At 44.5% G+C, this 27,415-nt stretch overlaps 2 protein-coding genes across 4 annotated transcripts; one reads left to right on the top strand and one right to left on the bottom strand.

Moving 5' to 3' along the window:
• Positions 1 to 1,265: 1,265 nt before the first annotated feature.
• On the bottom strand, positions 1,266 to 13,169 carry LOC141975632 (zinc finger and SCAN domain-containing protein 32-like). 3 transcript variants are annotated; one of them, XR_012635962.1, is made up of 4 exons: positions 12,937 to 13,169; positions 9,294 to 9,366; positions 2,454 to 3,052; positions 1,266 to 1,866 (listed from the first exon to the last, which is right to left on the bottom strand). XR_012635962.1 is itself a non-coding variant. In XM_074936176.1 (4 exons), the coding sequence occupies exons 2-4, from the start codon at positions 9,303 to 9,305 to the stop codon at positions 1,802 to 1,804; spliced, it is 483 nt and encodes a 160-aa protein (XP_074792277.1). In that variant the 5' UTR covers positions 9,306 to 9,362; positions 12,891 to 13,169; the 3' UTR covers positions 1,266 to 1,801. The 3 variants fall into 3 exon arrangements, 1 of the variants encoding a protein (XP_074792277.1); XM_074936176.1 differs by having other exon boundaries at positions 2,454 to 2,859; positions 9,294 to 9,362; positions 12,891 to 13,169; XR_012635966.1 differs by lacking the exon at positions 9,294 to 9,366.
• A 282-nt stretch (positions 13,170 to 13,451) lies between these two features.
• On the top strand, positions 13,452 to 17,662 carry CDKN1B (cyclin dependent kinase inhibitor 1B). Its single transcript, XM_074936195.1, has 3 exons — positions 13,452 to 14,290; positions 14,892 to 15,022; positions 16,487 to 17,662. The coding sequence occupies exons 1-2, from the start codon at positions 13,813 to 13,815 to the stop codon at positions 15,011 to 15,013; spliced, it is 600 nt and encodes a 199-aa protein (XP_074792296.1). The 5' UTR covers positions 13,452 to 13,812; the 3' UTR covers positions 15,014 to 15,022; positions 16,487 to 17,662.
• Positions 17,663 to 27,415: the final 9,753 nt, after the last annotated feature.

Below are 27,415 nucleotides of genomic sequence, written 5' to 3'. Positions count from 1 at the left end.
GTTGAGAAGCGAGTGGCAATAGCCCTGTGGAAGCTTGCAATGCCAGACAGCTACCAGTCAGTTGGGAATCAATTTGGAGTGGGCAAATCTACTGTGAGGGCTGCTGTGATGCAAGTAGCCAACGCAATCAAAGATCTGCTGATATCAAGGGTAGTGATCCTGGGAAATGTGCAGGTCATAGTGGATGGCTTTGCTGCAATGGGATTCCCTAACTGTGGTGGGGCGATAGACGGAACCCATATCCCTATCTTGGCACCGGAGCACCAAGCTGGCGAGTACATAAACCACAAGGGGTACTTTTCAGTGGTGCTGCAAGCACTAGTGGATCACAACGGACCTTTCACCAACATCAATGTGGGATGGCCGGGAAAGGTACATGACGCTCGCATCTTCAGGAACTCTGGTCTGTTTCAAAAGCTGCAGGAAGGAACTTTATTCCCAGACCAGAAAATAACCATTGGGGATGTTGAAATGCCTATAGTTATCCTTGGGGACCCAGCCTACCCCTTAATGCCATGGCTCATGAAGCCATACACAGGCAGCCTGGACAGCGGTCAGGAGCTGTTCAACTACAGGCTGAGCAAGTGCAGAATGGTGGTAGAATGTGCATTTGGACGTTTAAAAGTGTGCTGGCGCAGTTTACTGACTCGGTTAGACCTCAGCGAAACCAATATTCCCACTGTTATTACTGCTTGCTGTGCGCTCCACAATATCTGTGAGAGTAAGGGGGAGACATTTATGGCGGGGTGGGAGGTTGAGGCAAATCACCTGGCCGCTGGTTATGCGCAGCCAGACACCAGGGCGGTTAGAAGAGCACAGGAGGGTGCGGTGCGCATCAGAGAAGCTTTGAAAACCAGTTTCATGACTGGCCAGGCTACGGTGTGAAAGTTCTGTTTGTTTCTCCTTGATGAAGCCCCCCGCCCCTTGGTTCACTCTACTTCCCTGTAGAATCATAGAATATCAAGGTTGGAAGGGACCTCAGGAGGTCATCTAGTCCAACCCCTGCTCAAAGCAGGGCCAATCCCCCAATTTTTGCCCCAGATCCCTAAATGGCCCCCTCAAGGATTGAACTCACAACCCTGGGTTTAGCAGGCCAATGCTCAAACCACTGAGCTATCCCTCCCCCCCAAGCTAACCACCCTCCCCTCCTCCCTTCAATCACCGCTTGCAGAGGCAATAAAGTCATTGTTACTTCACATTCATGCATTCTTTATTAATTCATCACACAAATAGGGGGATAACTGCCAAGGTAGCAAGGGAGGGGTGGTGGAGGAGGGAAGCACCGGGAGGGGTGGTAGAGGAGAGAAGGACAAGGCCACACAGCACTTTAAAAGTTTAAAACTTTAAAACTTATTGAATGCCAGCCTTCTGTTGCTTGGGCAATTCTCTGGGGTGGAGTGGCTGGGTCACCGGAGGCCCCCCCCACCGCGTTCTTGGGCGTCTGGATGAGGAGGCTATGGAACTTGGGGAGGAGGGCGGTTGGTTACACAGGTGCTGTAGCGGCGGGTCTGTGCTCCAGCTGCCTTTCCTGCAGCTCAACCATACGCTGTAGCATATTAGTTTGATCCTCCAGCAGCCTCAGCATTGAATCCTGCCTCCTCTCATCACGCTGCCACCACCTTTCAGCTTCAGCCCTCTCTTCAGCCCGCCACTTACTCTCCTCAGCCCGCCACCTCTCCTCCCGGTCATTTTGTGCTTTCCTGCACTCTGACATTGTCTGCCTCCACGCGTTCGTCTGTGCTCTGTCAGTGTGGGAGGACAGCATGAACTCAGAGAACATTTCATCACGAGCGCATTTTTTTCACCTTCTAATCTTCACTAGCCTCTGGGAAGGAGAAGATCCTGTGATCCTTGAAACACATGCAGCTGGTGGAGAATAAAAAAAGAGGCAGTGGTATTTAAAAAGACACATTTTCTAGAACAATGGGTACACTCTTTCACGGTAAACCTTGCTGTTAACATTACATACACAGCACATGTGCTTTCGTTCCAAGGTTGCATTTTGCCTCCCCCCAACACGTGGCTAGCCCTTTCCCCCTCCCACCTCCCCGTGGCTAACAGCGGGGAACATTTCTGTTCAGCCACAGGCAAACAGCCCAGCAGGAACGGGCTCCTCTGAATGTCCCCTTAAGAAAAGCACCCTATTTCAACCAGGTGACCATGAATGACATCACTCTCCTGAGGATAACACAGAGAGATAAAGAACGGATGTTGTTTGAATGCCAGCAAACATACACTGCAATGCTTTGTTCTACAATGATTCCCGAGTACGTGCTACTGGCCTGGTGTGGTAAAGTGTCCTCCCATGGTGGACGAAATAAGGCTGCCCTCCCCAGAAACCTTTTGCAAAGGCTTTGGGAGTACATCCAGGAGAGCCGCAAATGCCAGGGCAAATTAATCATTAAACATGCTTGCTTTTAAACCATGTATACTATTTTCAAAGGTACACTCACCAGAAGTCCTTTCTCCGCCTGGCGGGTCCGGGAGGCAGCCTTGGGTGGGTTTGGGGGGTACTGGCTCCAAGTCCAGGGTGAGAAACCGTTCCTGGCTGTCGGGAAAACTGGTTTCTCCGCTTGCTTGCTGTGAGCTATCTACAACTTCATCATCATCATCTTCCTTGTCCCCAAAACCTGATTCCGTATTGCCTCCATCTCCATTGAAGGAGTCAAACAACACGGCTGGGGTAGTGGTGGCTGAACCCCCTAAAATGGCATGCAGTTCATCATAGAAGCGGCATGTTTGGGGCTCTGACCCGGAGTGGCCGTTTGCCTCTCTGGTTTTCTGGTAGGCTTGCCTCAGCTCCTTAAGTTTCACGCGGCACTGCTTCGGGTCCCTGTTATGGCCTCTGTCCTTCATGCCCTGGGAGATTTTGACAAATGTTTTGGCATTTTGAAAACTGGAACAGAGTTCTGATAGCACGGATTCCTCTCGCCATACAGCGATCAGATCCCGTACCTCCCATTCAATGCATGCTGGAGCTCTTTTGCGATTCTGGGACTCCATCATGGTCACTTCTGCTGATGAGCTCTGCACTCTCCTGCAGCTTGCCGTGCTGGTCAAACAGGAAATTGAAATTCAAAAGTTCACGGGCCTTTTCCTGTCTACCTGGCCAGTGCATCTGAGTTGAGAGTGCTGTCCAGAGTGGTCACAATGGAGCACTCTGGGATAGCTCCCGGAGGCCAATACCGTCTAATTGTGTCCATGGCACCCCAAATTCGACCCAGCAAGGCCGATTTCAGTGATAATCCCCTTGTCAGGGGTGGAGTAAGGAAATCGATTTTAAGAGCCCTTTAAGTCGAAAAAAAGGGCTTTGTCGTATGGACGGGTGCAGGTTTAAATCGATTTAATGCTGCTAAATTCTACCTCAACTCATAGTGTAGACCAGGGCTAATTTCACCACCTCAACCAAGCTTCACAATCATTGTTGTGTACAGTATTAAATTGTTTGTTTAAAACTTATACTTTGTGTGTATATATATATATATATATAATATTTTTTGTCTGGTGAAAAAAATTTCCCTGGAATGTAACCCCCACTCCCCCATTTACATTAATTCTTATGGGGAAATTGGATTCGCTTAACATCGTTTTGCTTAAAGTTGCATTTTTCAGGAACATAACTACAACGTTAAGCGAGGAATTACTGTATTTACATTGGAAATCTATCTTTAAGATTTTTTTTCCTGATACAGAACCCTGGAATAATTAATCTGAGGAAAACATGCAGGATTTATAAAGAACAGTTAAAATTCAGACTACCCATCAAACAAATGTATATATATGCTCACAAACCCCAAACAGAGGGTGCCGCCGGAGTTGGATTCCAAATGTGTTCACACGTGACACAGTATTAATAGCCTTCATCTACCTTGTCTCTCCAATATCCTGGGACCAACAAAACTACAACAGCACGGTGAGCACTGATAATGTCATTCAGGGAAGTGGTGTAGCTATGGCAACAAAAGACCTCCTTCTGTTGGAATACACTGCACTTATAGCTAAACCAGCATAGAATTAGTAGTCTAGGCAAGGCCTTAGTAAAATTCAAGTGATCTGTCTCTATATTTTTACAGTAGCACAGGTAATAGACCTTGGTGACATTTTTCAAATTAAATGTTTTTTCACTCAAAAAAAGATGCATATTCAGGTCAACTGAAACATTTTGTAACAAATTCACCAAATTATTTGAGACATGAAAAAAAGTTCTGAAAAAGCAGAAATGTTTCATTTTTGACATTTTTTAAATGAAACATTTTGATTTTTTTTTAATTCAAAACGACTTTAGAATTTTAGAAATATACTTCCACTTTATTTTCCAAAAGGTTATAAAAAACTACAAACAAAAATAAATGTTTCATTTTGGGTTGAACAAAAAGTTTTGTTTGACCAAACAAATGTTCTGACTTTTTTTTTTTTTTTTTGGTTTGCTGAAAAATTGAAAAAGAAATATTTTGGATCAATCCCAAATGTTTTTTTAGGCTTGGCCACCAAACCAAAAAATAAGTTGTTTGCACAGCTGTAATAGCTAACATCCATTAGTTATCCCTCAGTGAAATATGACTTTTTATCAATGAAGACATAACCTTAGGCTCATTCCCTACCACTGTGTTGATGTTTAGGACCACATTTTCAAAGCTATTTTCAAAGCACCTAACTCCTGATGGGAATCTAAATACCTTTGAGGATATGGACCTCAGGGTATATCTACACTTAAAATGCTACAAAAGTGCAGCTGCAGTGCTGCATCTGCATCAGTGTTGCACTTCAGTGTAGGCGGGGGTTTTCCCACTGGTGTAGGTAATCCACCTCCCCAGGAGGAGGTATCTAGGTGGACAAAAGAATTCTTCTGTCAGCGTAACGCTGCTGACACTGGGAGTTAGGTCGGTATAGCTATATCTCTCAGGAGTATTGCTTTTTCACACCCCCTGAAAGAAGTAGCTATGCCAATGTACGTTCCCAGTGCAGACCAGCCCTTAGTCCCAACAAGCCTATCTTGGCTTGTGGCAAAGCTGAAAAGCTTCTTTTAGCTATTTTTTGCTTCACTGGGGATAAAGAGGTCAACTAAAACTGAGGAGGAGGGGGCCCTCAGGAAATTTATGAGTGAAAGCTGCTGCTTAGTTACTCCTAAAGCCCACGGGGGTGAATCTGAAAGCACCCTCCGCCCCAACAGCCTAATAAGGCTCAAAGAGGGGATGCCACAACCCGTACTCTAGGCCTCCACAGGCCTCCTAAGGCCCATGATGGAGAGTTTGGGGACAGGTTAACCTAAGGTTTGCAGGAGGTGCATTCTGGGGGAAGGGCCAAGGACAAGACTCATTATGGATTGCAGGTTGAACTTGTCATAGGGCTGAAGAGCTTACACGGGCTCAGGGAAAGGGGAATCATGGTGCATGGGGGAGGGACTCCCAGGGAAGTAGCCATGCAATGCAACAGCAGCTTTTCTGTTCCCATGGCTCTTGCCCTCCCGTGCAGGCCAGCAAACAGCAGGCCAAGGGGGAAGGGAGATTCATCCCCCAACTTTCCTGCCAGCCACATTTCCCCCGTTGCTATATATCTTAGGAAGGGACCCTCAATCCTGCATACCTCATGGCTTAATTTTCAAAACTGCTGAGCACCTACAGCTCCCATTGATTTCAACAGGAATTGTGTGTGTTCAGTATCTTTGAAAATCCGGCCTAAAGAAGTAAGACATTCTTAGTTTTCATGGTAACTGATAAATAAACTCTTTGCTATGGACGAGTAACATTGTTGCCAACTATTGTGATTTTAACACGAGTCTTGTGATATTTGGTATTTTTGTGAAAGCCCAAGCTCCTGGACTCACTTGATCACAGGAAAATCTCAGCTTACATTAATAAAAAGTAAGTTTCTGTACCTCCTGGTTACAGAGAGAAGATGGAAAACATGACCCCTAAAGGCTCAAAACAGCTCAGAAGCTAAATCAAAACACCCCAATTTTTTATTTAAAACAAACAAACAAACAAAAAAATCCCTCATGATTTTTAAGCAATATTGGGCTAAAGTAGTCTGAGTTTCTCAGGGCATCACATGTGGGAAGAGTTAAGGTGGTCCGGCCACCTAACTGAATTTCCATGCTTTCAGAGGTTTGAGTTTCTTTTGAGTTTAACCTTCACTCTGGATTTCCAAGGTTTCCAACAGTTTGTTTATTGATTTCCTTTTGTTTTGTGTCTACCTTTCAAGAACGTTTGTACACATAAACTACTGATACAGTCTAGCAACCCTAACTTTGGCTGAAAATGACATTTAAAATTGTTTTCAAACCAATAATCAATATGATGACAAATTTTTTTAATTGAGGTTTTCAGGTAAACAGCTTTGAACAGAAGCTTCAGTTTACATGGATACAACTAGGACAGAGGAAGTAAGAACACTCTAAAAACAATCAAAAAGCTGTACACACACACACAGCTTTCTGCCCCCACTGAGAGCCCTCAGGTAAAATTTAGGGATGTAAATAAGCAGGAAAAAAAAATCTTTTCAGCACTTTTTTAAACCATCAGGAAGAGAACACAAATCCAGTTGTTTTTCCTTTGCAGATTACCTTTAATAGAGACACCTTCTTATTAAAAACAAGCAAACAAAAGGACATTTTCTGCCTAACCCAGAGTTCCTGGAAGCATTATACTTGGTTCCAATGGGAAGCAGCTGGTTATGCAGAAACTCTCTTCCCTTCTTTTAAAATACCTTTCATACGGGTCATAGGGGTTTGCTTCTTTTAGATTTCCTCTAACTTCCCAGAAACTTGCAGTGAAATAAGAAAATTTACCATGTGGGGATATCATGTTATAATATGTTAGTGCACTAATGATGTTGTATCATGAAGCTGTGCAATTCTGTAACATGGTTTAGTATTATTAACACAGGCAAGATATAATAAGTTTGAGGCACTGCTCTACATTAATTATTAATATTATTACACTAGTACCTAGGGTCCCATTGTGCTAGGTACTGCACAAACACAGTTCCCCAAACAGCTAAACAGTCAAGTTAGACAAAATATGGGAGGGGACTTGGGCAACAAGAGTTGAAAGTACCTGCTCAAGGTGACACAACAAAGCCAGGAATACAATGCAGTCTAGTCCAGTGTCCTATTCATTGCATTTAGCACAGAGACATGACACAGTAATTTTTGATGTCTGAGATGGGCTGTAATTTTCAATCAAAGTTCTTTAGAAAATAAAATAATCTCCTAAAAAGAATTTAGGAAGCAGCCAAACCAATTCACTTATTTATATAAGGAAAATGTTTCTAGCCCTCTTGATCCTCAAGCAATTATTACCCCTAAAGAAAAAACTTTGGGGCAGGTCCTTGGTGGGTGTAATAGCTATTGGAACTAAGACAATTACACCAGCTGAACTGTCCCTGTCTTTCTGGGCAGGGTAGTAATGTGTGTGCCTTTTGGACAGATTCAGTAATAACGATCACATATATGAAGTACTGATTTTATGAAAAAGCCTAATTCATAAAGATGTAGCATTTACTGAAAGAAAACAAAACACAAAACTGACATTAAAAAACTCCCCACCAAACCCTTCCAGCAATGTCCAGTTACTGATTTAGAGGTTAGTGCTGTGTTCTGGAAAAAATCCAGGCACCATATGATTTCATGCACTAAAAACTTTAAACATTTCAGAGAAACATAACATATGACATAGGGTGTTTTTATTTAATGAATGGCTTTAAAAAATGGAGCCAGTGTCCCTTTCACAGATGTACATCTTGGGCCAAAAGCATTGCTTTAGAATGTGTCATCACTTGGGAACCTAAAGAATTGTGCTTGAGAAAACATTGCTAGAAAATAATATCCCCTTCCCAGAAAGGTTCACTTCAGGCTTTGTAGAAAAACAGAACAACTCATTTCCACTGGATATAATTTATCTATTGAGAAACTTACTTAAAGGCACCAGGTTGCTGGGCACATAGTTAGAAAACTGTTTACCCTCATAGTAATAATAATAATGAATCATTATTATTAGCACTTAGCTCTTATATGGCACTTTACATCCTCCAGCCATTTTACAATCATGAAGTAGTTAGTCCTCACAATACTGCTGTGCGATAGTAAAATATTATTAGCTCCTTCAGGGGATGTGTGTGGAGATGCACTGGAATTTCTGGAAGCACATTGCACTTGACTTAGTGCTTGTCTTCGCTGCTAAAAACCCCGTGTTTTTACCTCAGAGTAACTAAATTGCATGAGCTGTTCTGACGCACAAACACAGGGAAGACCAGGAACTTCAGTTTTACCGAGAGGTAAACTCACCGAGGTAAACATCTTATATCCCCAGCTGGGATTGACTTTGGTGAGTTTACTTCACTGTAGCATGAAAGTGTTTGGTCTTCACTGTGTTTTTACTTTAGGATAGCTCATGTGCATTAGTTTTTCCATAGAAAAATACCTGCTCATCAAAACAAACATTTCATGGGAGACGGCTCCTTTTGACAAATTTCTTGACTAAAACTAAAATTTGGGGAAAAAAGTTTTAAAATTGTTGAGACATGCCATTTTGACATTTTTAAATGAAACTTTCGGTTTTCTGGTTGAAAACACCCTTTTCCCTCCAAAATTGAAGCTAATTATAGTACATTTTTAAATGGTCATTACTAAAACAAAACCTTTCAAAATTATCAAAACGAAATGTGTCAACTGACTTGAACCAAACACTTTTTGGTTCAGGATGGTTTTCAAAATTTTGACTTTTCATCCCAACATGGGACGGGAAAAATTTCCAAAACTTTGAAAATGTTTGTGGGATGGGAAAAACATTTCCTGCCCAGCTCTAACTGGGACTTTAACATGTTAGTTAAAAGTGTTAGAAATACACCATTTTAATGAACATATGAGTCGCGCCTTTTCCCCCTCAACCACTGATGCGATGGAAGAGAAGGTTTCTTGCATTCTCTAGCTGACCTTGCTCATCGATGGGACTAGCCCTAATGGACATATATAACGGCTCCTTTAATAAACCTAGATATGGCAGGCCAATTCAACCCACCATTCAGCATATATGCACTCTCTGTGGCCCCAATCCTGCATACAATTAAGTATATGAGTAGCTCTATGCACGGTGTATAGTCCCATTGAACTCAGGTGTAGTATTGGGGCCTGTGTCTGGAATTATATTTACCCCCTAACCATAAATTCCTTCGGCAAGGTAGCATTTTGCATGCAAATGGCTTTTTAATGGGTTTTGAATTATAATAAGCTCTCACAGCCTTGGATAGGTCAAAAACAAGCTTAGTCAAACCATTGGAATAGATCACCCCCTTACCATTTTCTTCATCCTGACTGCAACAGTGTCCAGTAGAGTGGCTGTTTGATTATTCCCGCCTGACCCACACTTCCTAGATGAATTTAAAAACACAAAACAAAACAAAACACCAACCAAAAGATATTAAGTGGCTAGCTTAAGTATGCTTTGTCATTTTTGCAAGTGCCCTCTTAAATGTTAGGGGGATGGGGCAAAATGAAGATGGGAAGCTTGCATAACCAGTTCCCAGAGTAAGAATACAATTGAGGGGCTCGGCTAACGTTGCAGCCCGAGTAAGAGCTGAGAAGCAAAGTACAAGGTGGGACATACATGAAAATCATAGCACTGCTCTGATCAGACCTCTAGATAAACTGTTCTCATTCCTTTCCTTTCTGTTTTTCTTCTCAAAGTTTTTCTTCATTTAATCCTCTCTTCCAGCTTTTGACTCATTTCTTCTACAACTGAAACACACACACACACACACACACTCAATCTTCAGGCGAAGTACTGGAAAATAATGGCTCAACAGCTCAGTTATGATCATTTCCAGCACGAGGCATAACTGAACGTCGAACGGGATTAAAAAGTACATCATGTCTCCTTCAAACTATTTATCTGAAAACCTCGCTGTTTTGCCTGTCGTGCCCTCTTTCTGCGGGAGGATGGCGCTCTGATATTTGAAGATCTTTTCTTCAGGGCTCTATAGTAGTTTTTCACGCTTTGCTGCTACTACAGCAGACGCCTGCCTCTCTCACTATTTGCTGCAGCAATCAGGGGGTGCCTGACTGTAAACAAAACACTTTAGATCATAGCAAGGTCGCTCCAGACACAGCCTTTCTACTTACAGCCTAAACTATTTAAGGTGGAATGGTTGTGGTTTATTTCTTCTAAGGGGAGAAAAATAAGAAAAAAACCCCTCTCCTGTTGTGAATTAGCTAATGAGCCTGACTCCAGCAGCAAACACTGGTCATAAAATGCTAAGCAGGATGTAAGCTAAGAATTGAGTTGCTCCTTGAGGAAAGACCATGATAACTACAGGTCATTTGCAGATTTTCTCCAAAGAATTGCTGAACGCTCCAAATCATGTTTATCCCATACCTCTTGGAATGTCTTCTCATGTGAAAACGATTGCATTGCTGAGGCTACAGTCTTGAGTCTGCCCTGCTTTTGCACATCGCACAGTCCTTTATACCAGTACAAAGCAGGTGTAAAATACTTCCAATCAGAAGGGTGGCATTTTATCCCTACTTTGCACAGATATAAATGACTGCAGCATTACAGCCTCCTATGCTGCAAGGGCAACATGGTCTTTTAGGATGGTTTACTTCTAGGGTCTCTCGTAAATGCCCAAGCTCCCACCTGCTTTCTTGGCAGTCCATTGGGTCTCTGGCTGAGAGAGGTGTGTGGCTCATTTAGGCCTTCTCTGTACTAGAAAAGTGAACCAGTTTAGCTAAATAAATTGTTAATCTGATGCAAGCCCCTGATGTAGTCAAACTAGTGCTCTTTTCTAGCATAGACCAGGTTCTAGATCTGATGCTGTTTGGATGCTGAGTTCCTAGCTGGACATATACATGAATGGTTATCAGTTGTAACTTATCCAGGAAAGCGCCTGGAGTCATGAGAATGTCAGCTTTACTTATTTTAATTTTTAAAAGTAAGTTTTTAGACGTGTGGTAGCAGAGAGAAGTTGGAAAATGAAAACTAAGGGCTAAAACCAAACCAAAACCAAACCAGAAGGCAAATAAAAAGGTACACAATTTTATTATTTCATTGAAATCTCATAATTTTTAACATAATCTCATGGTGTATGTTTTTTGTTTGTGTTTTATTATCTTTTGGGTTTTTTTGGCCTGATTTATGATTTGTTGAATGATTGGGGCTGGCAATATTAAGACCCATCAAGCATAATGGTCCAAGCATTAGACAGAAAACTAAGGCCAATACAATCCAAAATTATGCCCACTTAACTGATGTCAGCATACAGCCACCATAGTTATTAAATCACTTGTGTGTATGTGTGCACACTTGGCTCCTTGTGTCAGCAGTGCATGTCTTCACCAGGAGTACTTGTATGAATTGTAGTGTTAGTGTTGGCACTGTGGGACAGCTCCTGAAGGCCAGTAACAGTCAATGTAAGTGCTGCATTGATCTAATTACGTCAACTGACTCTACAGTGCTTGGAGAGGTGGTGTTATTTAGGCCATGTCTACACTAGCACTTATGTTAGCAAACTTTTCTTGCTCAGGGGGTGGAAAAAAACCACCCCCGAGTGACATACATTTTGCCATAATAAGCACGTGTGTGCACAGCACTATGTCGGTGGGAGATGCTCTCCCGCCAACATAGCTACTGCCGCTCGTTGGGCAGGTTTTATTATGGCAACAGGAGAGCTCTCTCTTGTTGCCATAACATGGCCACATGAGCGATCTTACAGCAGCACAGGTGTATTGGTACAGCTGTGCCACTGTAATTTCGTAAGGGTAGACATGGCCTAAGTCAGTGTAGAGAGGTACTTTTGTGGGCGGGAGCCAAATTTAAGAGAAGATACTTCCACAGCTAGGTCAATGCAAGGCAGCTTACGTCGACCTAACTGTGTAGTGTAGACCAGGCCTAAAATTAAGAACTCCCTGCTCTGAAACTAATTTCTTCTAAGGCCTTGGGTAAGTCACATGAACCTCTCTCTGCCCAGGAAATGGGAATGATCTCTGAGAATGAATGGGGCAAAAGAGGAAAACAGGGTTTTCCATCTTTAGTTTTCCTCTTCCTTCCTCCAGCCTTACTCCTGGTGTTGTGAAATGACTATTATTTTTATTACATCATTGCCTTAAGGAATGTTCACTGTGAAAGCTTAAGCAGCCCATTAAAAACTTTGGTCCCAGAGAGAGAGAGAGAGAAAGTAAAACAAACCCAGTTGCTTCAAGGTCAGTTGAATCCTCTCTCTCTCCTCCAGTTAAACTCTGGGGGCTCTCTGCTTAAAATAGTTTGTCCAAAGCAGCAAATCTGGTGGTGCATAGGCACATAGAAACAAAATCGAATGACAGTGAAATGATATCATGTTGTGCAGGATAGAGGGGAACACAAGCCCCAGAGACTGGGATCTTTCTGTTCCCATTACAAAGGCAAAGGAGTACGTAAACCCTTCAGCAAGGGCTGGTGGCAGCGTCCCGGGGGCGCTCTTAACCTCGGAGGATCCGATGTGGTCTGGAGCCCTAGCAGAACCCTCCACCCCTGACCACGGGACCTCCCCTTCACAGGCAGGAGACGGCACGGGCTGTGACCAGGGCCGGGCAGGGAGCAGACGGTGTTAAAGGTACGCAGTACCAGTGGTCAGCTGCTCCGACCCTGCTGGAGCTGAGTGAGGAGGTGGGCGTGATTGCTGGAGCAGCGAGCCCGGCAGCCCGAACACACTGCAGAACTAGGCTCGCTCACTCACGGCGACCTCAGCCTCCGCGAAGGATGCGGGAGCCCCCGCTTCGGCTACTTCTTTTAGCAGGAGGTGTCCCTGCTGGCTCCCTCCTTACTTACACCTCCCTAGCTCGCTCCTTAGCTGGCGGGCCCGAGGGTGCCCTTGTACCGAGGGGTCCCGCTTCCCTCTCCCGGCCCCGCGTGTGTGCCAACCTCGAGATCCCCGCCCAGCCCCAGCGCCTCGCCGTGAACTCCTGACCTTCCCGTCTCCAGGGCGAAACCCTTGGCGCGGGGGGCTGCGAAGCGCCGGCTGCAAGGACGAAGTCAGGCTGTAACCAGCCGCCCCCCCGCGCCTCGCTGCCGGCCCCGCGGCAAAGCCGCTCCGCGCTGAGCCTCCGCCGGCCCCGCTTGCGGCAGGGCAGCTGGGAGCTTTGCAGGGCCGCTGGCAGCAACGGACGAACGGCAAAAAGCGGTTTGCCTCCATCTCCTCCCCCACCCCCCTTTTCACAAACGAGTACGATGAAAGCGGACTGAGCCCGAGAGGTGGCAACTGCGGCCGGGCCACCTTTAGAGCGGGCTGTTTGGGAGAGGTGAGGCGCACAGATGGGGCGGCGCCCTGCGCATTAACCAATGGATCGCCTCCGCTGTTTAAATAGACTTGTAATGTCAATCATTTTCTTCTTCGTCAGCCTCCCTTCAATCGCCATATTGGGCAACTGAGAAAAGGGCTCGTCTTTTCTTGTTTTTTCCGTCGTCTTTTTTTTTTTTTTTTTTTTTTTTTTTTTTTTTTTTTAACTACACGGCAGCTTTGACATCGGCAAGGTTTGCGAGCGCAGTTTGGATCGGGGGAGCCGCAGGCTTCGCATCAGCCTGGAAGTGGGCTTGCAAAAGGGGGCTTGGCTGTTCCCCCATCCTCCGCTCTCCCCAGCGTCCGCTGGATCTGCCCCGGGCTTTCTGGTGAATATCAGGGGTTCTCTCCCCCCGGCCCGTGTCTTATGCAAGTGTTTGTTGTCGTCTCTTCTCGTGGAGCGGAGATCGAGTTTAAAAAGAAGAAGAAGAGGCGAGGAAGGACATATTTTCACGTAGCGAAAGAGAAAAACACCCACCGCCGCCAGAAGAAAGAGGGTGGGGGGAAATGTCAAACGTTCGTATTTCGAATGGGAGCCCGACCCTGGAGCGGATGGAAGCCCGGCAGTCGGAGTATCCCAAGCCTTCCGCTTGCAGGAACCTCTTTGGGCCCGTGAATCACGAAGAGTTAAACAGGGACTTAAAGAAGCACCACAAGGACATGGAAGAGGCATGTCAAAGGAAGTGGAATTTTGATTTCGAGAATCACAAGCCCCTGGCTGGCAGGTTCGAGTGGCAAGCGGTGGAGAAAGGGAGCTCGCCCGACTTCTACTTCAGACCTCCGAGGCCCCCCAAAGTGGTTTGCAAAGCTGCCACCCATGAGAGTTTGGATGTAAATGGAAACTGCCCAACAACGGTGATTGTAGTCGGTTCTCAGGGAATCTCAGAGGACACTCACTTTGTAGATCAAAAAACTGATGTATCTGAAAATCAAACGGACTTAGCAGACCAGTGCACTGGGCAAAGAAAACGACCAGCCGCGGATGGTAACGTACTCTTAGAAAACAAAAGCTTTTTACTTTCTGTGCTGTATCCTTGTCAGTGTTAGTTAGCGCTGTATACCTCCTTCGCATATACATCGCGCTCATGTCCTGCATACGGTAAACTGATCGACTGGTTTACCGGCAGACAGCGTTTCAAGATTTACCCCTCCTCTTAGCTTAAAAACCCAGGACGGTCTGTACTCTCGGGAATCTTAAGTTAAATTGGCTTCTGGAGTCCATGGATCATTTGCAGTCAAATGCCCTTAAACTAACACCTCCTTCCTCTCCCCCCCGACCGTAGTAATCGCTATGTGAATTCTGCATCCTTTTGACTTGATTAAATAGGTACAAGTTTCATAACACATGTGAAGCAAAGTGTAGAAGGATATTTTGGACAAAACAAGAAACTTGTATCTTTATTTAAGCAAAGAAACAACTCTTCTCTCCATCTCTTTCATGCAATCGATAGTTGACCCTGAGGGTCATAAATATTCAGGGTCCTCCAGTCCCCCGTTCCCCCATGCAGAGCAAACATCTGGCAGCAAATGTAGAAAATATCAAGTTTTCACTTTTCTTTTTGTTTCTTTCAATGTACCCCTCCTAGATTCTTCTCCTCAACCTAAAAGAGCCAACACAACAGAAGAAGAGGTTTCAGAAGAATCCCCCAGTGCCAGTTCAGTGGAGCAAACACCCAAGAAATCCAGCCCAAGAAGACGTCAAACGTAAACTGTTTAGGTGGGTTCCCATTACAACGGTGGGGTGTTTTTTTTCAAACCAGTGTAACTGAGTAAAGCATTGAAGGACTATGGAAAGGTCCACTCTGAGGCCATTCCAGTATCTATGATAGTAGTTTCTCTGAAAAACTTTGTGGGACTTGGTCTTTTTTTTAATACGCCTGAAAAACAGAATTTCAAAAGGGCTTTAAAATAGAAGTCTACAGATTAAATACATCTTGTTACTATGCTTTAGGAAGACTATGCTACACTTTGGGGGGTAGGGGAGAGGGAGTGTAAATGAGCGAGTTTTTATTATGTGCCATTAATAAACAATACCTTCGCTCTGGTGTAAGATTTGGGTCACTTAAGTAAGGAGGATCCTCTTACCAATTGTATCGGTCCCATGCTGGTAGAACGAATGAGTTTCAAATACGTTCTTTCTAAACTGTATTGAACTTTCAGATGAGTATTAATGGCTTTGCCTATTGTCTTTGCACATACCAGCAAACTTTAATCGTGAGACATATAAGTAAATAAGGACTGTAAATCAAGAAGCTGAGCATTTTCTTTGTATCAGAACTGTTCTTTTTTGTTATATTTATTTATTTTTCTACGATCACACACATCGGGATTTACAGTCAGCACACTGCGTTAAGGAGAGGGTTTTTTTCAGTGTAAGGGCCTGGGGGGTCGTACGTTTACCGATGGTTTCAAAGTAGTAGGGGTTAAAGGAAAGAGCTTCCAAACATGATTTGCGATTGTGCAGAACAGATTAAGCTGCAAAGCAGAAATTAAAACAAATTACCTCTGCTGCGGTAAACAATCCAGGAACACGTCAGCATGCATGTGTATGCAAATTGTACTACTACTGTCTGTTTATTTGGGTGTTTGAAGGGGAAACTAATGGTGTCGGCAGACAAAAAAGAAAAGGAGTGGAGTAGAGGAGGGTTCCCTGGGCTGTTTATTTTTGTTATTGCAACCCAAAATATGTTTGAGTTTAGAAAGATAGAAGATCAGTTGCAAACGAATATTGCATTAATCTTAAATATGTGGCTCTGGGTCAGCCATCAGACTTGTTGCAAAACTGCTTAATAACACAGCATTTATACTACTTTTAAAAAGTGAAATATGGGGCGCTCTGGAAACATGTTCACTTGGTCTCAACTCTGTGTGGGCCTGCTGGATTTAAAAAAAGCTATGTGTGGATCAGCAGCCCTCCATAAGGGTGGGGTGGGGGGTGAGTTTCCCTTGTTTTTAAAGGAATATGGCCCTCTTCTGCTCCTATACTACTGATTACTGGTCAAAAGTTTTGTTGGCACCACACCCAATTTTAAATCGCTCCATCCCCAACAATTAGGGCAAAGAATGCCAGTGATTGATTTAGTTTTTAAATAGTGCCTTGTGTGTCATGGTCTCTCCTAGAGCAAAGCAATCACACTTCTTTTGGCACTTCTAATACCTTCCCTTTTTATTTTCATTACAGATTTAAGAATATGCATTTCCTTGTTCATCGGATGCCTTGGTGGTTGATGAAGGGAGGAAGATGTAAAGTTATATATATATATAAAAATTAAAATACATATCGTTGATTCTCCATGGGATGGAGATCCTGTACAAGCACTGAAAAAAAAACAAAAAAATAAACAATAACACTAAAATTTTAGGCACTCTTAAAAAACCTGCCTCTAAAAGCATTGGATGTAGCATTGTGCAATTAGGTTTTTCCTTATTTGCTTCATTGTACTACCTGTGTATATAGTTTTTACCTTATGTAGCACATAAACCTTTTTTGGGGGGGAGCGGGAGGGGATGGCAAAGGGTGACCAATTGAAACTTGCATTCACAATCTAGCAAGCAGGGAAATTTATGAAGAGAGGCAGTGTAGAGGTTTTCTTAAAAAAAAATATTTAAAGATGTATTGTCTCTTTAAGTGGGGTCTACAATGCCTTTTTTTTTTTTTTTCTTTTTTTTTAAATACACCATAATGCTAACACTGGCTACAGCAGACTGTTACAGGCTGCTTGTGAATTTCTACTTATTACATTAAGCTTAAGAGGTGGGAGCTCTGTTTCCGTTATGTAGCAGCAAAAGGATTTTTATGTTCTGCAACTTCTTAAATCTCTTAGGATAAACCTAAAGAATTTTAGAGTAGTTCCATTGACTCTAACTATTCCCATAACATTGGCTGGATATTTTCAAATGAATCTGGAGAGTTCATATTCCAAAACAGAATATTGTTGATTACTGATCTCTTTTCCCTGATGTTCATGAGTGAATGAAAAGGGACACTACATCTTTAAACGGTATTTCTACACTGCCTGTGTATCTGTATGTAAAAATAAAAACATAAAAGTTTGAAGTGTACCTGTGTACATAACTCTGTAAAGACACTGAGAAATTATACTAACTTATTTATGTTAAAAGATTTTTTTAATCTAGAAGAAGCTATTTTTTCCCCATAAAGCCAAAGTGGCATGTTTTGTGCATTTGTAAATGCTCTATTTGGTAGACTTGTAGGGTTTTTTTGTTTGTTTCTGTTTTTTTTTTCTTTTTCTGTTAATTAATATGGCTGTGCTGAAAGGATTGCAGACTGAGCCAAGTTTAATATTTTTTTGTAATGCGTGAGAAAAAATTGCCAATTGTTTCACATCAAGCAATCAATAAAGAAAACTGCCATATATATGAAATGAGTTCTCTGCTGTGTGTTTCAATTTCATTCTTTACCTGGCCCAAGAGGAAGTAGATTACTTCAAGTAGTACAGCAGGTTTCCCTTTGTGTGTCTAAAGTACAGGGAAAAGTAAGGAATAAAGATACAGCATTATAAATATATACATTCCTCAGGCCCTGTGTCATAATTTACTGTTACTTCTACCAGTAATAGGCATTATCTCAGATTAACCAGGAGCAAAGGCCCTCAACCTCTTGATTCAATGGGGGAACTTAGCTTCTTGAGTCACACCATTTTGTTTAAAAACTATACTTTTGAAATCTTAATCCAAATAACATCTGGTCATAACATACTCAAATACTGGACCATAGCTTGCCATTAGATGGCACAGGATTTGGCCAACTGTATGTCAGACCTAAGCTGTTGTTAAGGCCCAAATCCTTAACGGTATTTAGGGTCCTAACTTCCACTGAAATCAATAGAGGTTAGGAGCCTAAATACCTTTGAGGATCTGGGCCTTAAATCCCTCAACAATCTATGCCTGGAATCTCAGCTTTATTCCCCTCCCTGCATTTTAAAGAATTTTCAAGTTCTGATAGGACTGTGTCTGAAAAAACACTTATATTAACAGCATCTTACCAAATATGTCCATTTCCCTTGTCCACACAAAATAAGTGAATCAACAAAATCACAGGATTCTGCACATATAAAAACCCCCCAGTAATTACACTGACTGTAGTAAGTACACAATTGGGTTTGCTTTTAGTATGTTTGTGCTTCTAAATTATCTCCATGTTTGTAGAGCAAACACATCGGTTTTTGTTCCATACAGAGAGTTAACCTTAGGAAATATACTATGATCTATGGCTATGGCCCTGATCTTGCACACACTTATAAAAGTGCTCAACTTTACTCACCTGAGTAGTCCCACTGAAACCATTGGGCCTACTTTCCTGCTTAAAGTTGAGCATGTGCATAGTGGCAGGGGTTGTTCGTGGCATCAGGGTCTCAAGTGGGAATGCCACCTGTCCAGAGCACCCTCACTATGTCACACTAGTAAGGCTATTCTCTCTGTTCTAATATAGAATGATGCACAGTATAGGGTGAATTAGGACCTAAACAGAAGTGGTTTCAGATAGGGATAATGTTTTTCATCTGATTTTAAGCTGCTTCATTACAAAATCCTATGGAGAGCCAGTTTCCTGTGGAAAGGAACACAAACCTATGCCAACAGGTAAGGCTGCTATCTCCTATTAATCTTTTTGACACAAAACCAAAGGGGTTGCATCACCACAGGAAAAGAGCATTAAACAAAACAACTTGCATGCGAATCATCTACTGTAAAGAGGAAGGTAAACTGAGGTTTTTATGAGTAGATCTAAGCCCATTTAAAACTAAAGGTAATTAGAAATATTTCATTAGTTGTTCTTTCACAATTGCTCTTTCAAACTTTTACATTGCCAGGGATGGAATCAGCACTGGTTAGCAAAACCTCCCATCTCTTCAGGGGGTTGTTTTTTGGGGGCTTTCCCAGATACCTTGAGCAAGTCTGTGCCTCAGTTCCTCCTTACTTTCCTCTCAGCGCTGCGGGGGGATGCACTATGTAAGCATTGCCAGCTCCTTACAGGGCAAGCCCTATAGCACTGTAAAGTTGTATTGTTCACACTATATTTGCCACAGCTGCATGCCTGGGCCTGTTCACGTTGATCAGCTATTGACAGCGTTGGCACAACCACTTTGTCCGAACATCTAGCTGACCAGACATCCGTGCCCCCTGAAAATATGTGCAACAAAAAAGCCCCAAATCTCAGCGAGTGAAATTTCTAGCCGGGCAGACGCACCTACTGAAAGAGTCTAATTCACTTGCTGAAATCCCCTATTAAGCAAGGTCCTGTTATTTATTTCCACCCTGCCTGGGTTTTCCCTCTCTTGCTGCCTTAGCTTCGCTTAAAATACACTCGAGGAGCACAGGGTGTGCACTAGCCCTGTAATTAAAGGCAGGAGAGGAAAACCGAACCGTTTCTCCCCAAGGAGAGCAACTGGGACCAGCCTGAGAGAAACCCCGACTTCTGCATCACCGAGGCACGAGCTCCCCGGCTCTGCATGTACTTGATGCAAGGCAGATGCCACCCGAGGACTGCGACTGTCCCAGGTCTGGGGAAAGGGAGTGGCCAGTGTTTGTTTCTCCCGTGCTTTTCCTCGTCTGACGACTAGGGATCGGTTTCAAATCCCCCCTCCCCGCAAGCCTGTGGATGGCATCCAGCCGCCTGGATGGCCTAACCTGCTTTCGCCTCCAAAATCTTAGGGTTTCAAAAGGTCTCTGCACGCGGGGTTGATAAGAAAAGCCCTAAGGTGAAGCGCACCGAGAGGGCGTTTGCCAGGAACAAAAGTGGCCATGGATGGGAAATAAACAGGCAGCGGCTCCTCCCTGCCTCAGCCTGACCCAAGGGACAGCGCGAGCGAAACCTCGGCCCGCCTAAAAAGAGCTTGAAACGAGTGGGAAGGGAGGGAAGCAGAGGTGGGTGAGGCTCACGTGGGGATCCGTGTGGGGGTAAATAGGGTGGGATCCGTAGCCCGGGTACCCCGACCTAGTCGAGTAATTGTCCGGTTCTGAGCAAGGAGAGGGGAGCGGGGTGCAGCGGGACGAAGGATTACTTTGCGGGATGGGCGTGCAGGATTTTTTAATTTTTTTAAAATAGCAATACGGAACGGCAGGCGATGTTTAGAGCTGTGCGTTGCAGGAGGGGCCCTCGACAAGGAATCCTGAGCGAGCGATCATTTTCACCTGGGGCCCGTCAGCACACCCTAGCTTCAAAAATCAAAGAAGAAAAAGAGCCCCCAAATCTTGGAGTGGAGACCGGTCTCCCAGAAACCCCACCGTCTTCCAGAAAACAACCCAGCACCGATCTGCAGTGCTTCGGGCCGTCCCTGGGTTAGCGGCACCCTCTCTCCTTGCTCACATGTCTCTCCCCCCCCCCCCAAGGGGGTGTGGGTAGGGGGAACGAATAAAACACACTCAAAAGTGATCTCGCAATTCATCTTCCCCTCTCAGTAACCTTCCTCCCTTTGGAAAAACAAAGCAAAACAAAAAACCCCTTCCCTCCATGCACCGGCAGGGAAATGCAAATCACAAGCACACAGAGAAAAGACGAAGGCAGGATTGCATCATTGTAATATGTCCCCCCTCACCCCCCTCCTGCCCCCCAGCTCGAAAAGTGTTGTTGCAACAATCATGGCGTTGTTTCAAGTTGCCCCCCTCACTCCTCCACTCCCCCCCCCCCCAAAATCAGCGGGTTGATGTGGGGAGGCGACTCAAGGGAGGCACCTTTGGAAAGTTGTGTGTGTGTTTTTCTTTTGAAATCCAGATCGCGCTGCAGTTGCGCTAGGAGGGAACGCTTGGCGGCAGGGGGAGGGAGAGGTGGCTCATTCTCTCTCGCTCGCTTTTTTCCCCCTGCTGGCCGTGCTTGTTGTTGTAAACTGGATTGGCGTCGGCTGAGCCCAATGAGCCTGTGCTGGGGGAAACAGCCCATCGGCGGAGCGGCCATTGGGGAGATTTAAGGTGGACCTGTGGGATCAGCCGGGCTGCAGCCGCGAGCGGCTCCAGAGCCCGCCCGAGGGACGGTGGCTTTGCACCAGCTAGAGCGGAGCTCATTTACATACACTCCCTGATTGGCCTGCCGGGGCAGTTCGAATTCTTCTGCTGCTTGCTTGTTAGCTCGGCGGCGTTTTCCCCTTTAGCTGGCTGGAGGCAACCTTGCCTCGCTGTCTTTCCCGGGATGCCATGATGACCAGCAGCTCCCTGCTCTAACCCTTGTGGGGTAGTGGGAGGGAGCAGTCATGCTGTCACTTATACACACATACACAAACACACACACACACACAGTGTTTGTGTGTGTGTGCGTGTGCGTGTTGTAAAGCGGCTGGCTTGGTTTGAATCTCAATCTCAAACTCCGGAGATCACTCCCCATTCAGCCTGATGCAATATCACCCTCCCCTTCCCCCACTCCCATTTCCACTGCTGCGGCAGAGTGAGGACGAGGGGGTGCTAAACAAACAGCCAAGAATTCGGCGAATGCGATGTTGCACAATGTGTCAGGGAAGCAGTTTAGCAACCTCTGGCAAAATCAATATACATAGGACAGGAGGGAGTCTTATGGCGATAACATTTCACCAGCAGGGTCCTTCTGAGGATGGCTGGGAGCCTTCCTCCCCCCCGCCCCCGGTCCTCCTTGTGGGGAGGGGGGATAAGCACGACTCCTCTACACTGATCAATTAAATGAAGGGGTAGTTTTAAAAAAATGAACGAGTGAGATTTTACAATGTCACATTGGAACGCAGAGCAAAACCCCTAACTAGGAGGCAAAGATTTGTCTCCCTCTGGTTTTGTTTAAATTGCCTTAAAATTAATCGAGAGAAGGGAGTCTCCAGAGGAGGGAGAGGGGGTGGCGGGAAGAAGCAGTTTTCTCTGTAGCAAAGTTTCTTTGTGTGCGTGTGTGTACTTTTCTGCCTTCAGGATTTCTTTTTTAATCTTGACAAAACCTGTTTTAGAGGGAAGAAGCATGGTCTAGTGGTTTAAGCACAGGACTAGAAGCCAGGACATCTGGGTTCTTCAATTTCACATTTACTGTTTAACCTTGGACAAGTCACTTCAACGCTCTGTGCCTCAGTTTCTGGAAAATGGCTAAAATACCCTCCCTCAGAAAGGCACTGTGAAGTTTATATTGTTTGTAAAATGCTTTCAGATCCTTGAATAGAGACTGCAAAGTCTTGCATACTGAAGGATCACACAGGATGGATACCACATGAACCAGTCAAGCAAATCCACAAAGGTTCACTTTGCAGGTCCCTATTTGCATCTTTACTAATTTTAAATTCCCCCTTTATTTCCTTTACTTCATGTCAGGAAGTTGTTTTCCCCTCTCTGTATGAGAGTATACCCACTTCTGTAACGCACTCCAACTCTGCTCTACCTCTTGCAGCAGTGTTTTGCCATATTCTGAAGGATGCTATATAAAAATGAAACATGTCTTATCCCAGAGTTTGGGGTAAAGGTTCTGCAGGGGAAAGGAAGATTTTATTATCTAAATCAGTTTCCTCACCCCAGCCAGAAAAGTAGGCATATGATGGGTTCCTTAATCAGAATTGACTTTAGGATGACCAGGTGTCCGGTATTTGACTGGAACACCCACTCGAAAAGGGACCCTGGTGGCTCCAGTCAGCACCGCCAACTCAGCTGTTAAAAGTCCAGTCAGTAGTGTTGCGGGGCTAAGGCAGGCTAGTCCCTACCTGCCTGGCACTGTGCTGCGCCCTCCGGAAGTGGCCAGCAGGTCCGACTCCTAGGTGAGGAGGGGGGCCACGGCGCTCCATGTGCTGCCCCCACCCTGAGCACCAGTTCCGCAATCCCTTTGGCCGGGGGCGCAGCACGGGACGGGCAGGGAGCCTGCCTTAGCCTCGCTGTGCTGCTGACTGAGAGCTGCCCAAGGTAAGCCTGCGCCCCACCCCCCTGCCTCAGCCCTGTGAAACTTGGAGACCCCTCCTGCACCCCAACCCCCTGCCTCAACCCACAGCCCCCTCCTGCACCCCAGAGCCCGCACTCCCAGCCCAGAGCCCTCACCCCCCCCCCACACCCCAACCTCTGCCCCAGCTCAGTAAAAGTGAGTGAGGGTGGGGGAGAGCGAGCTATCGAGAGAGGGGGAATGTAGTGATCTGGGGGCTCGGGGAAGGGGCAGGGCTAGGGTGTTCGATTTTGTGCGATTAGAATGTTGGCAACCCTAACTGACTTGTACATCAACCTGATAATTTCACTAGATCATATTTGCACAAATTTGACTGGGAGGAAAAAGTGCGTCTTATCAACACACATACTGGCAGCCATTTAACCATGGACTTGTTCACCACATTTCTCCCACTGCCAAATCTGCCTCCTTGGTTTTCTCCCCATTGCCCAGCTTGCATCCTGCCCCCCATCATTCAGTTTAAAATTTTCCTTATTTTTTGCCTAACTGATTTAAGTCTCTTCAACCCCAGATTATTTTAAAATCTAAAACAGAAATAAATGAAAGTGGAATAAACGTGAAAAAATGTTGCTACTTTATTCTGCTCTGGTGGGAGGGAGGGAATATACTCTCCACTAAAATTACTAAGCTAATTTATATAAACACCTCTGAATAAAGAAGTACACACTCTTCAGATTGCTGTTCCAGTACGATTTCTTCTGCCTCTATCTGAAAGAAAAAATAAAGTTGGGTTACCACTATAAAAGTTACTAAAGGAAACACTAAAAGTTACTAAAGTTACACAAAGAAATAAATTACAGGTAAAAAATACATCTGTTTATATACTATGAAGAGCTATCCCACCCAGTCCTCCCTCATTACCATCTAACTGTTCCTTGGCTACAGCTGCACATAAGTAGAGAGATGTCTGGATATCCCTGCCTCTCACAGTGAGACCCAGCACTCTCATCCTTAAAATTCTGGCCTCCTGGGGAGACAAAAGGAAGAGGGAAAATTAATTGTCCAGCAAAGATGACATTAAAATTGCGAACAAGTGAAAAGTAAGCAGATGAGAACTAGCAAGAGGTTTCCTAAATCACATTAGTCCAGATCTGACATTTAGGCACTAACTCCCAATGATTTCAGTGGGAGTCAGGTGCTTAATTTCTTTGAGGATCTGGATCGTAGAGTCTTCCAGGGTAGATAAGAAGCCTATTATTTATTACAGTAGTGCCTAAAGGCTCCAAACAGTGACTGTACATACATAAAAGAGTTTATAGTCTAAGTGTATAAAGAGAGGCAACATGTGGATACAACGGACTGTGGGGAGCGTAAGCTGACAATGAGACAAAAGACCTGGACAAAATATCTGTCAGGGTTTCTTCACCATACTCATAGACTCATAGAGTCATAGATTCATAGATATTAAGGTCAGAAGGGACCATTATGATCATCTAGTCTGACCTCCTGCACAATGCAGGCCACAGAATCTCACCCACCCACTCCTGCAATAAACCTCTCACCTAGGTCTGAGCTACTGAAGTCCTCAAATCATGGTTTAAAGATTATAAGGTGCAGAGAATCCTCCAGCAAGTGACCCATGCCCCATGCTAGAGCTGAAGGCGAAAACTCCCCAAGGCCTCTTCCAATCTACCCTGGAGGAAAATTCCTTCCCAACCCCAAATATGGCGATCAGCTGAACCCTGAGCATGTGGGCAAGATTCACCAGCCAGATACCCAGGAAAGAATTCTCTATAGTAACTCAGATCCCAACCCATCTAACATCCCATCACAGGCCATTGGGCCTATTTACCATGAATAGTTAAAGATCAATTAATTGCCAAAATCATGTTATCCCATCATACCGTCTCCTCCATAAACTTGTCGAGTTTAATCTTGAAGCCAGATAGGTCTTTTGCCCCCACTGATTCCCTTGGAAGGCTATTCCAGAACTTCACTCCTCTGATGGTTAGAAACCTTCGTCTAATTTCAAGTCTAAACTTCCTGATGGCCAGTTTATATCCATTTGTTCTTGTGTCCACATTGGTACTGAGCTTAAATAATTCCTCTCCCTCTCCAGTATTTATCTCTCTGATATATTTATAGAGAGCAATCATATCTCCCCTCAGCCTTCTTTTGATTAGGCTAAACAAGCCAAGCTCCTCGAGTCTCCTTTCATAAGACAGGTTTTCCATTTCTCGGATCCTCCTAGTAGCCCTTCTCTGTACCTGTTACAGTTTGAATTCATCCGTCTTAAACATGGGAGACCAGAACTACACACAGTATTCCAGGTGAGGTCTCACCAGTGCCTTGTATGATGGTACTAACACCTCCTTATCTCTACTGGAAATACCTCCCCTGATGCATTCCCAAGACTGCATTAGCTTTTTTCAAGGCCATATCACATTGGCAGCTCATAGTCATCCTGTGATCAACCAATACTCCAAGGTCCTTCTCCTCCTCCATTACTTCTAATTGATGCATCCCCAGCTTATAACTAAAATTCTTGTTATTAATCCCTAAACGCATGACCTTACACTTCTCACTATTAAATTTCATCCTATTACTATTACTCCAGTTTACAAGGTCATCCAGATCCTCCTGTATGATATCCCGGTCCTTCTCTAAATTGGCAATACCTCCCAGCCTTGTATCATCCACAAATTTTATTAGCACACTCCCACTTTTTGCGCTGAGGTCAGTAATAAAAAGATTAAATAAGATTAATAAATACATCATGAAGCAAAAGACTAGGCCACCAAGCCAGGCTCTCGGGCCCCGATCCTCAGTGGTATTTAGACACCCAATTCCCATTTAAATCAATGGGAGTTAGGCACCTAAATACCTTTGAGGATCTTGGCCTTTTCTCCTTTGCAGGATACCTTTAACTCTTTTAGTCCTGGACTATACACAAGGGTTGCACTAGTATAAATTTCCTTTTGGCGGAAGTAGGTTTTCACACACATCTTAGTTGATGCATCTTTTAGTTAAGTCAATACAACTGTAACCCCCTTTTTTTAAGGGTGCAGCTGTTGACTGGTGGAGTTAAAATGCTGCTACATCAATGTGGATGACTACTTACATCAGTGTAGGTGCATTGGTGCAAGAAGTCCTCTCACTGCAGCACCACAACCTGGAGAATTGACCTGTCTGGTAACCTTTCTAACCTCTACTGCCCAGGGCTCAGGCTGACCAGAAGTTCCCCTTGGCTTTAAAAGGCCTTGCTAAATCACCCAGGCTACATAAGCAAACTATAAGAGCATTTTGCTTCTTACCAAACAGATATACTGCCTTGCACATCTGCTTGGACCTAAAAAGGAGATCATGGACTCTGCTGGATTCTGGGATGAGGAAACTCATGTTGGAATATGAAAGTCTACAGCACCTCTCAGAGTAGAAGGTCTTTGGGTCTGATCCAATGCCCATTGAAGTCAATGGAAAAATTCCTATTGGATCAAGCATTGCCTGTTGACATTGGATCAGGTTCAGCGACCGGCTTCAGTCTACAGCAGGGTTCCATGGTGAGTGTGTTGTCACCTGGAGCATGAGTTGCAGATCGATAATGATTGTGTAATCTCAGATGTGGAGATTACCAGTTATGTGTTACATTGATCATGTGCTGAATGTCCCTCCTCTCCTAGTTACCTGAGGCATTTAGCACCTAACTGTTGGATTTTTTTGAAAACATATTTACTGATCACCTTTAATGTACATTTAATGTTGATGGGAAATGCTGATTGACTCTCCTTTTTATTTGAAGTCCTCTGTCCACAGGGTAGATGCCGCACGGGCAGTGCCAGTACAGGCTTCCATATGCTGCCCTCCCAATATGCTGGCAGTAGTAGACTAGTAGGCAAGGAGAGTTACCTTCATACCCTTCCGACCTGGGCCTCTCTTCTGAGACTGCCAGCAAGGGTTCCAGCTGCTTCGAGTTTGCATATTTTTTTGTGATGTAGACCCCATTAAGAGATGGATCAAGACCAACAATTCATTTCACGTAGGCCAACAGAATAGCCATTAAGTTGTAAAGGCTTTCAGGCACTGCTGATTATCCAGATTTAAACCAGTGACTTATACAGGAAAGGCTCCATATCACATTACCAATCCCCTGAACTACCCTTGCATGGACTAAAGAGTTCTTCAAGCAAATCGACCATATCCCTGCTGGGAGCAGTTTCAGCAATACCCCTTATTCTCCTTTTTCACTGGCGGGAGACACATGCATTGTTTTAGGGTCTGGGTTGGCCT

This window comes from Natator depressus, chromosome 1, assembly GCF_965152275.1.
Source record: "Natator depressus isolate rNatDep1 chromosome 1, rNatDep2.hap1, whole genome shotgun sequence".
Lineage (NCBI taxonomy): Eukaryota > Metazoa > Chordata > Testudines > Cheloniidae > Natator > Natator depressus.
The sequence above is the reverse complement of the archived record's forward strand: the minus strand, read 5'-3'. Positions and strand labels throughout refer to the sequence as shown.